The 12,293-nt window shown below is 39.0% G+C and overlaps 1 protein-coding gene across 1 annotated transcript in view; it reads right to left on the reverse strand.

Annotated features, from left to right (window-relative positions):
* TRPM6 (transient receptor potential cation channel subfamily M member 6) overlaps window positions 1-12,293 on the reverse strand; it is a gene marked incomplete at its 5' end in the record, with an annotated part of 118,948 nt that overhangs the window by 28,764 nt on the left and 77,891 nt on the right. The window contains 4 exons of the mRNA XM_080668407.1: window positions 2,347-2,438; window positions 5,401-5,524; window positions 9,127-9,239; window positions 9,419-10,527. Coding sequence (XP_080524533.1) covers window positions 2,347-2,438; window positions 5,401-5,524; window positions 9,127-9,239; window positions 9,419-10,527 — 1,438 coding nt within the window. The remainder of the gene's footprint in view (window positions 1-2,346; window positions 2,439-5,400; window positions 5,525-9,126; window positions 9,240-9,418; window positions 10,528-12,293) is intronic.

Genomic DNA, 12,293 nt, shown 5'->3' on the forward strand with positions numbered 1-12,293 from the left:
AACACACTCCTGGAAAAGTATAGTCCTTCCCCACTTCCTATAGCTCATTATTTCTCTTTTACTTAACATACTAGACCTAGATTAGAAAGATGCTTAATGTTAGCACAAAATCTGAGTAACTCAATCTGCTGATGGACTTCAACAGAATGAAATTACTTTTATGGTGACAGCAAAGAGAAAATGTAATATATAAAGGTTTTTACAGAAATGAGAGTGAAGCCCAGCTGGTGTGGGGTCAGTGGTTGAATGTCAACCTATGAACCATGTGGTCACAGTTCGATTCCCTATCAGGACATATGCCAGGGTTGCAAGTTCGATCCCCAAGTAAGGGGCGAGGAGGAGGTAGCTGACCAATGATTCTCTCTCATCATTGATATTTTTCTCTCTCTCCCCCTCTCCTTTCCTCTCTGAAATCAATAAAAATATATTTTAAAAGAAACTAATATTATTTTTTTAAAAAGAAAAGAGAAATGAGAGCGAACATATAAAATCAAGAAGAAAGGAAGGTCAACATTGACAGGAAACATCAATCATTACATCATTATGTCCTACCATCAGTAGACTTTTGTTTCAGTTGATTATTTAGAATAACCTTACCCTGAAATCATCTCATTCATTTTCCTATTTAGATTCCACTATTATTTCTTGAAATTTAGGACACTCCAGCCATTTCTCTAGGCATTTCCATTGGTGTTATTTTTGTCATCCACTATCAATAATCTTTTAGCCCCATTTTAGAGATTCAGTTCCTGAAGCTCAGAGGTTAACGGATGTATATAGCTTTGAAACCTAGGAAGTGGCAGAACCAGGATTGGACAGGGCAGACAGATCCCTGCCTCCAATTACCTTCAAGCAATATTACATTTTACTATCAAAACCTTTCACAGCCAGCCCGTGGCTCCGTGGTTGAGCGTCTAACTATGAACCAGGAGGTCACGGTTGGGTTCCTGGTCAGAGCACATGCCTAGGTTGTGGGCTTAATCCCCAGTGTGGGGCGTGCAGGAGGCAGCCAACCAATGATTCTCTCATCATTGATGTTTCTATCTCTCTCTCCCTCTCCCTTCCTCTGTGAAATCAATAAAAATAAATTTAAAAATAAAACCTTTCACAGGTTACATTCCTTCAAAAAATCTTAGGCTGTTAGTATACATTCATACAGGTAATGTGTACATAGTTCCCACATTAGAGATAATATGCAAACCAACCAAAATTAGATTTCTTGAGTTAGCTAACTAGATCACACTTCCCACATGGGAAGTAAAGCAGGCACATGTTGTGGATGGTAAAGAAAACAGACCAGCCCTAACCCGTCTGGCTCAGTGGATAGAGCATCAGCCTGCAGACTGAAGGGTCCCAGGTTCGATTCCTGTCAAGGGCATGTACCTTGGTTGCGGGCACATCCCCAGTAGGGGGTGTGCAGGAGGCAGCTGATCGATGTTTCTCTCTCATCGATGTTTCTAACTCTCTATCCCTCTCCCTTCCTCTCTGTAAAAAATCAATAAAATATATTAAAATATATTTTTATAATATATTAAAATATATATTTTTATAACATATTAAAATATATATTTTTATAATATATTAAAATATATATATTTTATTGGTTTTTTTACAGAGAAGAAGGGAGAGGGATAGAGAGTTAGAAACATCAATCAGCTGCCTCCTGCACACCCCCTACTGGGGATGTGCCCACAACCAAGGTACATGCCCTTGACAGGAATCGAACCTGGGACCCTTCAGTCTGCAGGCTGATGCTCTATCCACTGAGCCAAACGGGTTAGGGCACAATAAAATATATTTTTTAAAAAAGAAAACAGACCACAAACAAGGAGAGCCTCAGTATTGCAGAAACACTGAGGGCCCTTTACCCTGCAATGCCCAAATCCCCTCCAGCACATCTGCAGAGGTTTGCTCAGCCTGTCTAACCACACGTAGTGAGGAACCTATGACTTCCAGAAATAAACCATTCCATCCTTGGAAAGCTCCACTTGCTAAAAATTCCTCCTCAAATTGGGCTGAACTTTGTCTCCCAGTAGCTTCTATATATTGATTCTACCTGGTAAAAGCGTATTGAAAAGAGTTTGAAAAATTCCCAAGTTCTTTCTCTTTCATGCCAAAAATGCACAGGATAAATTATTGGGTGAACAGGCAAATTACATAAAGAAGAACAAGCAAAGCATAAAATGTGGGGGCGGGAGAAAAAACTGAGCAAATATTCAAAGCAAAGATTTCAGTGTAATACACAGAAGCCAATCACGGGACATAAAGATAAAACAGACACACAGTCAAGGAGTTATGTTGTGTACATGAATGTTTTCTTACAAAGTATCACGGGAGAGGTTTTACCTCTGAAGACTGCTTTAGATAATCACTGACTTGTACAGCATGCCGCTCCATTCCTTTAATTTTTGTTTTCTGGTATATGTTAGGTTCTAGACCTTGTCAAAAAGAAGAAAAATAATTAGAGAATACATGAAAAAGTGTTGCTTTCAAATAGAAAGATCTGAACAGAGTGTATTCATCTAAATGTGAATACAGTTTTTTTCTCTTTTGAACAAGTTTTAGAAAGATTCTTTTGTCCTTATTTTTCTCAAGTGGTTGAAAGCTATATATCCTATTTCTATTCTTCAATAGTTACCTTGACATTTATAACATTTATACTTGTCTATTAAGTAAAAAATTAAATTATCCATAACCTGTCTTATAAAACATGCCTTCTGTATATTTTTTAGACTCACTTTCCCCTGCACCCTACCATCCATGCTTTATTTTAAATATGTGAAATTTTAGTTCCAAATTGTTGGAAATCCTTCCTTAACAACTGTATCAAGCATCATAGTGGGCTACGTAAAAAAAAAAAAAAAAAAAAAAAAAGAAAGAAAGAAAAAAAAAATGCCAGCAAATGGATTTAATTTTTAGACTTTTCTTTAAAAAGATGATGAGAATTAGTAGTGGTAGTATTTATACCTGATACCTACAGAGTCCATGGCATATAGCGGTTGGATTAAATCTGAGCATAATACTTATTAAGAGTCCCTGACTAAACATAGCAAGTAATAGTTGTATTTTTTTTCTAATGATTTTGTATTGAAAAAAAGAAGTATATAAAACATATGAAAAATCTATTAGAAAAATCACAAATTCATATATGATATTTGTCAAAATATAAAATTATGATAATTATGGTTGCAATTATAACAGAGTATTACAATTAAAATAAAATACCTATAGGAAAAGCTAAAAAGTATACTTTTCCTTTTCACTGTTAATTTCCTCAGAACTTTTATTTAAAGAGAGCTAACTGACAGGGCCTCCCTACCCTCAAACTTATTTATTTTTAAATTATTTTTAAATTAACTCAATTTGGGCAGGTTCCAAAAAATGAAGATTCTCAACTCACAATATGCTTCAAATCACTATGTTGTATACCTAAAACTAATACAATGTTATATGTCAACTAGAGGCCCGGTGCACGAAATTCATGCACGGGGGGGGGGGGGGGGGGGGAGGGTGTCCCTCAGCCCAGTCTGCATCCTCTCCAATCTGGGACCCCTCGGGGGATGTCCGACTGCTGGTTTAGGCCAGATCCCCCAACTGCCCTCCCCTGCAGGCCCAGTCGCCCCCAATTGTCCTCCCCTTCTGGCCTGGTCACCCCTAACTGCCCTCCCCTGCAGGCCTGGTTGCCCCTAACTGCCCTCCCCTGCTGGTCTGATTGCCCACAACTTCCCTCCCCTGCTGGCCATCTTGTGGCGGCCACCTTGTGACCACATGGGGGCGGCCATCTTGTGTGAGGGCATGATGGTCAATTTGCATATTACCTCTTTATTATATAGGATTATATTTCAATTTTAAAAAGAACTTAAAGCCAAAACCGGTTTGGCTCAGTGGATAGAGCGTCGGCCTGCGGACTGAAGGGTCCCGGGTTCGATTCCGGTCAAGGGCACGTAACTTGGTTGCGGGCACATCCCCAGTGGGAGGTGTGCAGGAGGCAGCTGATCGATGTTTCTCTCTCATCGATGTTTCTAACTCTCTATCCCTCTCCTTTCCTCTCTGTAAAAAATCAATAAAATATATTTAAAAAAAAAAAAGAACTTAAATAAGGATGGTATATAATAACCTAAATATCAGATAACTGATTAAAATATGTAATAGATACTAAATATACATTAATAAATAAAATGAATACATTTATAGTTAGTCCTAGAATCATATATTTAGGTATGAGATTTGATTTATTAAAAATTATGGGCTCTAGTAAGCTGTGTGATTTAAAGCAAGATAATTAATCTCTCAAGCCATGGCTGTAAATTGAGGTTGTTCTCAATAATTTAATTTCTAATGTCTCTTTCCACTTAGAGCCCTCTTGATTCACAGTGATTTAACAGACAATTGAGTATTTTTTAAAATACAAATCAGAGTTTCTCAACTTTGACATTGACATTTTGGGCCAGATAATTCCTTGTTAGGGGTGGGGCTGCCCATTGTAGGATGTTTAGCAGTATCCCTGGCCACTACCCTTTGGTTAAAAACCATCCTATATAATAAAAGGCTAATATACAAATTGTCCCCTCGACCGGGAGTTCAACCAGGAGTTCGACCAGGGGGCAGGGCCAGCCTTCCAAATGCCTGAGGCCCCTCCCCCTGGCCAGCCCGAATTCATGCACTGGGCCTCTAGTCAACTATAAAAGCAAGCTTAAAGAAGCTTTAAAGAAGCATAATAACATAGATTTCAATACAATGTCTATTTATACCTTAAGTTTGGTATTTCAAATAATTTTAAATCTTTATGAGTTCTTACTCACATAGTCCCTTCTATTTAAAAATTAGTAAATTCTCTTGTTATCTAATGCAAGACGTTCAAAGTTCTGATCATTGCTCTCAATTCTGTTCATAGTCTGTCCTCATCTTACCTATCTAGGTTTATTTCACATTCTATGCCTGGATCATAGTCTTCATTCCTAGCTGGCTGACCCATCTCCTATCCTCACACACAACATGCTTATTAAACTTAAGGGATACTTGCCCACGGAATGAACATGATTTGAGGGCAGAGCTCAATCCACTGAGCTCTGTGTAAGTGTCCATATCAATGTCACATGAGCCTTAAGACTATAAAATTAGACAATTCCCGCCCACAAATCAGACTAAATGAACACTGAATAAAACAACTATCTAAATCCTAATTTTTCTTTTCTAGATTCATTAAACACATAGAAATTTCATTCCTTTCATAAAAATTAAAAACAGAAAAGAGCGTTTTTCCCAAAAAGGGTGTTACCACCTTTTCATTCCCTCATCTCCACTTGAAAGAACATCAGGGGCCACCCGTGGTCTATAGGACATAGCTTGAGGAGACTCTACCAGAGGTTTGGGGATCCAAGAGGGCAGACTGTTACATACTTAACTGACTAAACTTGGACACTGTCAGCCAGTTCCTGTTACACTCCTCTTCTTTGGAGATGTTACTTTCTCCTGGTTCTGAATTTGATTGGTCACCTTGAAAACAGGCATCGATTGTTATGACCTGGAGAGAAAGATACTCATTGGAACACAGTGACATTAATCTGAAAACACTGAGTCACATTAATAGAGGGACCCTGGTGAAGCTCCTGGTTGTTAACATTGGCTGCACATTAGAATAACCAGGAATCTCTGCGCTCCCATCACTCATGCTGACAGTTCATGAGCATCAGGTGACTCTCCTAATTGCAGTCAAGAATGAGAACAAGGGTGGGAAGCAGGGCTTCTCAAACATAAGTGTATATCAGAATCGCCCAGGACTATGTTAAACCACAGATCACCGGGTCCCACCCCCTGGAACTGTGATTCAATTGGGGGAGGGAAAATGTGAATTTCTAGAAAGTTTCCATGCTGCTAGGAGACCACAATTTGAGAACCACTGGTACAGAGGAAAAATAAGCAAACAAGGCTGGGATCCAAAAGAGCTTGTGTTGAAATTCTAGCTCTGCCACTTAGAAACTACATAAACTTGGGCAAATTATTTAATGTCTATGAGCCCCATCCCCTTTACCATTAAAATAATAGGCAGCCAATAATAATGGTGCTCTATGTACACTGAGTGGCCAGATTATTATGACCACCCATCAGTACTTCGTTGGGCCACCTTTTGCCTTCAATACTGCGGCGATTCTTCTTGGCATTGACTCCACGAGATGTTGAAAGGTGATGCGAGGAATCTGACACCATGCCTGATGAATAGCACTGTCCAGTTCTGTGAGATTTGATGGTTGTGGAACCAGCTGCCTGATGGCTCTTTTAACTTCATCCCACAAATGCTCAATTGGATTGAGATCTGGTGATTGTGGGGGCCACCTAAGCAAGGTAAAGTCTCCCTCATGTTCTTGAAACCACTCCTGCACAATACGAGCACCATGGCATGGCGCATTGTCTTGTTGGAAGAAGCCATCTCCATTGGGATACACCATCAACATGATAGGATGAACTTGATCAGCCACGATGCTTAGGTATGTTGTGCTATTCAGACGTTGTTCCACACGAATTAAAGGGCCCAAATCATGCCAGGAAAACATGCCCCAAACCATAACACTGCCCCCACCAGCTTGAAGGGTTGTACTCATGCATGTGGAGTGTATGCTTTCATGCTGTTTCTGCGAAATTCTCACTCTGCCATCTGCATAATGCAACTGGAAATGTGATTCATCAAACCACATGACTTTTTTCCAATGCTTGACTGTCCAGTCCTTGTGATCCTGTGAGAATTGGAGACGTTTTATCTTGGTGACTGCAGACAGCAAAGGTGTTTGAAAAGGCCTTCGGCTTCCATATCCCATACGATGCAGCATACAGCTAATTTGCCTACAAACGTCAGGTGGTCATAATAATCTGGCCACTCAGTGTATTTCTCAAGGGCAGAGAAGAAATGGAGAAAACTGATAAACTACAAAGCAATAAGCAAATGCATGTTATTAGTACTTGAACTCAGTTACAATTCCTAGTTGAAATCTGGCCATTTTTAACTTTTTCAAAAAATAAACCTATTTAAATTCTTATGTCATGGGATTTCAGCAACTCATAGCATTTTCCCAGAGTCTTTTTAGCAAGTCAATCTCTCCCCCTAAAAGGTAATTTCACATCATTTTCTCAATATTTATATTTTTGCTTCTGATTCCCAAAAGAACAGAAGTGCTTTAAAAAATGCATTAAGCCCAAGCCGGTTTGGCTCAGTGGCTAGTGCATTGGTCTGCAGATTGAAGGGTTCCGGGTTCAATTCTGGTCAAGGGCAGGTACCTTGGTTTCAAGTTCCTCCCAGCCCGGGCCCTGTTCAAGTCTCGTGCAGGAGGCAACCAATCGATGTGTTTCTCTCACATCAATATCTCTCTCTGTCTTTCCCTCTCTCTTCCACTCTCTCTAAAAATCAATGAAAAAATATCCTCGGGTGAGGATTTGAAAAATGCATCAAAATCATGGGGATATAAAGTACACATAAGAATATAGTCAATAATATTTTTAAAACTATATACGGTGCCCCGTGGGTACTGGAAATATCAGGGGGAAATATATGATTGTCTAACCACTATGCAGTACACAAATACAAAATAATACTGAATGTAAACTGTAATTGAAAATAAAATGTTAAAAAATAGAAGTTATACATAATACTTAAAATGCATTGAGATTATTATTTTAAAAATATATGTAGAATAGAAAAGTAAAGCAAGACATTAAAACCATGAAAGGTGAAGTCCTATAGAATAGCTAACTCACATCTAAGGCTTCCAAACAATAAATAAGAAGATTCACTAAATGGAAATAAAGAATTTGTAGGATAGCTAAAACACTTATTGTAGGCAATTTTATAGCACTAACTGCCTATATTAGAAAAGAAGTCTCAAATCAATAACCAAAGTTTCTCCCTTAACAAACTACAAAAAAAAGAGCAAATTAAACCCAAATAAACAGAACAGAAGAAGTAATAAAGATAAGAGCAGAAATCAATGAACTAGAATCCAGAGAAAAATCAGTGAAAGTAAGAGTTGGTTCTTTAAAAAGATCAATAAAACATAAACTGTAGCCAAACTGATCATGAGACAAAAAAGGAAAACCCAAATTTAAAATATCAGGAATGAGACAAGTGATGTCACTACAGATCCCATAGACAGTAAAGGATAATAATATTATAAACACTTTATGCCAATAAATTCAACAACTTAGGTGAAATGGACAGATTCCTTGAAAGATACAAACAAAGTAAATCTTACAACTTAATAACAACCCAACTTTTTTAAATGGACAAAAGATTTGTACAAGCATGTCACCAAAAAAAATATATGGATGGTCAATAAGCCCATGAAAAGATACCTATCGCTACATCACTATGGGATGCAGATGAAACCACTATTAGATGCCACTACACACCCACTGATAAAGCTAAAATTGAAAGGACTGAGCACACTAAGGATTGGTGAGGATGTGGATTGCTGGGATGCTCATAAAGTATTACTCAGACGGGTGGGAATGTAAAATGAAGCAACCACTTTAGAAAGCAGTTTGGAAGTATCTTCTACAACAACTGCTTACCATATGACTCTGACATTGCACTCCTAAATGTATATGGGAGAGAAACTGAAGCACATATCCTCACAAAGATTTGTGTGCAAATGTTCCCAACAGCTTTGTGTGGAACAGCCAAAAACTAAAAATGAGACAAATGTCAACATGTGAGCTAATGAATTATGGTGCATCCACTCAAATGACTCTTACATTTATACCTTCACAGTGTTATTTTGTGTGTATGACGCTTTAGACAAAAGAGAAAACAAGCTAAGATTGGCTGCTATCTCAGTTGCCAAAAACATACACTGAGTGGCCAGATTATTATGATCTCTGAACGTATAATAATCTGGCCACTCAGTGTGTATATATATTAAAGGCCCGGTGCATGAATTCGTGCATGGGTGATGTCTGGCCAGCCTGGCCAGGGGAAGGGGACATGGGCGGTTGGCCGGCCTGCCTGCTGGTCAAACTCCAGGTTGAGGGGACAATTTGCATATTAGCCTTTTATTATATAGGATATACACTGAGTGGCCAGATTATTATGTGTTCAGAGATCATAATAATCTGGCCATCAATGTACAAGGCACTTACGGGCACCTGGAGTCCTTGTGTTTTCTTCTTTTTCTTTGACGATCTTTTCTCCTTGGTTAGCATTTTTGCTTTGATCCATGCTGACTGTCCCATCGCTGAAGATCTTGAACAATCTGTGAGGGAAATGGTTTACATGACAAAGTTGAAGATGGCATGGGAACTATTTTGTTTTACTGGAAGGATGAGAGAATGGAGAGAATGAGAATGCAGCCAAAGTCATAAACTTTTTAAAAATAGCAGCAATGCAAAGAATTTACACTGTTGTTGTTTTTTTTAAGTGTTTATGTCTTACTTGTAACCTTACAGGTCTCCTCCTTGTGTATTCTCAAACTCTGACTCCGAAAGAATGGCTTGTCTCTGCGGAGAGGATTGATCCAAAAGGATGTGTTTGGTTGGAGTCTTGGTCCCACCTCTGAGCAGTCACTATGCTGGGCCCATCCTACTGAGGTATCAGGGAGGGATCTGCCCCAGATCTGCCTCTGGCATTGTCCACTCCCATTAGAGTTACTGTTACAAGTGGAGGCCAACCAGGTTTGCCGTTTTTTATTGATGCTAAACACACCAGTTTCATCACCTTCCGAAAATGCCCAGTTCACATATCCACCTCCACTTTGCACACTCTCGGCTTTCATGGGTGCAGGTGTGCAAATCAAAGTGGTTGGAACTTTTTCTGCCCTGCCTTGTCTGGCTGGTATTTGAACGATTGGCTCATATGTATGCTCCTTGTGTTCAGCCACTGAGCTCTGGGCTGAGACAACTGGGGTCTGCCAAGTCAGATGAACAGGGACTCCATTCTGGGTGACCTGTTCAGGTGCCAGCACACCTGTACCCAATTCCACAGGTGATCTGGACAGAAGCAAGTCAGTTTCTGCAGAAAAAGGAACTTGCTTTAGATGAGAAGGGACCAGAAGAAAGTGGCCATACTTAGGGTGGGCTTGCCTGTCAAGGCAAGAAGCAACTATACTATTTTCCATTTCTTGCTCTTCCTGGTCATTTCTTACATTTGAAGTCTCTCTGTGACGGTCTGCAATCTCAACAAGGGGTCTCCTCTGCACTCTTGGAGGATGCTGGCCTCTGGCCAGGCTCCGCAACAAAGAAGGGGGCATGCTGTAATACTGGTATTTCTTTTCCCCAGACATCTCCATGCTGCCTAGAACATTTGCACAGATGACATTGCTCCAGCTGTGGGGAAGTTTTCTGCAAGTAGTAAGCTTTCTGTTGGCCAGGAGAGCCTCATCCTCTTGTAAAGTGTCAACCGCAGAAAGGACATTTAGGGTGTCCACTGTCAGGGCAGAGAGGTCCTGCAGGTGTCCCACCTGGCTGTCCAAAGACAGTAAGGAGTCCTTTATAAAAGATACCTTTTCATTCATTTCTTTCAGTTGGAAGTACATCTCCGTAACCCTAATGGTGAAGGGAGGGAGAAAGCCAATAAACACATTAAGCCCATGGGAATCTGCCTTATTCTCTTCGTGTCCTTCCATCCTTAGGTAGCTCCTCAGCCTAAGCTGCTTCCCAAAGTTAGGTGTGTCTTCTGCCATCTTCTATCTCCAATATATACTCTCATTCCAGGGAATCTCACCCACTGCTATAGTTCCCACTATCACCCCAATACAGAAAAATTACAAATCTACATTGGCCATTATTTCTAATATTTCAGAAACATATGTTCAGCTTCCTGTTAGTTATCCCTTCAATCATCTCACCAATCAGCCCATTTGTAATAGTTCATATATTCATTAATTTATATGACAAACATTTGGATGTCTCCCATTGGCAAGCACTATGCTATTTTGGTAAGGAAAGAATATCCTGAGGAAGAAACCAGAATGATAGGAACAGCATCAATAATCAAATATGCAATTAGAAAAAGATGTTTTATAGACATTTTTAAAAAATCAAAATCTATATCTCAAATTGGTTTCCCAGGTTTCAAACAACCCTACTTTAAGAGACCTACATCAGAGAAAACCTGAGGCAATTTTTAAAAAATTACTTTGAATACTTAAACCCAACATCATGATGTCCAGCCAATGATTCATGTCAAAGCAACACAAGACATCTTCAGCTATGCAAGTATAAAAGTAAATTGCAAGTAGAGTCTAATTAAATGCAACAATTGATTTCATTTAGAGAGAGAGAGAGAAAATGTTGGTTAATATTTATCTATATATATCTCGGTGTGGGGATGGGTTTTGTTTTGTGTCCCCCCGAAAGAGAGATGTTGAAGCCCTAAACCCCAGTACTCCCAGAGTGTGACCTTATTTGGAAATAGGGTCTTTATGGAGGTAATCAAGTTAAAATGAGACCATTAAGGTGGGCCCTAAGTCAATATGACCAGAGTCCTTGCAGAAAGGAGAAATCTGGACACAGAGGGAAGATGATGTAAAGATACACAGGGGGAAGGCTGCCCTGTGGCTGGGATGATGCATCTACAAAACCAAACCAAGGACACCAAGGGTTCCCAGCAAACCTGCAGCTAGAAGAGGTAAGAAAGGACTCTCCCTGGAGCCTTCGGAAAAAGCATGGCCCTGCCGACATCTTGATTTTGGACTTCTAACCTCCAGAACTGTGAGACAATAAATTTATGTTCTTGTGAGACCCCCAGTTTTGGTACTTTGTTATGGCAACCTTGGGAAACTAACATGGTTGTCTAAGCTTAACAAGGAATATCATAAATTATAAAATATATCATATTTGGTTACATAAACTCAGAGATAAAAATACAAAATTTTAAAACAAAAAATAAGTTAGAAGCTATTCTAACAAATATGATGAGGTGTCTGTATTCCTTAATAAATCAAAACTTTTACAAATTGTTGCAGAAAACATTTTACAAGGACTCCAAAGAACGTGAACAAACAATTCACAAAAGATTAAAAAAAAAAAAATAAGGAAACATAGTAAAATATTCAACTGCATTAGGTAAGCAGACAAGGATGCAACATTGGGGCATTCAATTAGGCAACATATATAAAGAATTTCACTATGCTGAAGTACACAAATATTCTTTACATTGTGAGATAAAATATTATGAGGCCATTAAAAGTCAAACTTATATTGTTGATAATTTCTTTTGGCTATTTCTAACAGTAGGGGGTGGGGATGTAGATGTTAGTTATGTTCTGCAGTATATAATTTTAAATGTGGTATGAAAAACTTTGTAAGTA

This window comes from Plecotus auritus (genome assembly GCF_963455305.1).
Source record: "Plecotus auritus genome assembly, chromosome: 5".
In the NCBI taxonomy this organism is placed as follows: Eukaryota; Metazoa; Chordata; class Mammalia; order Chiroptera; family Vespertilionidae; genus Plecotus; species Plecotus auritus.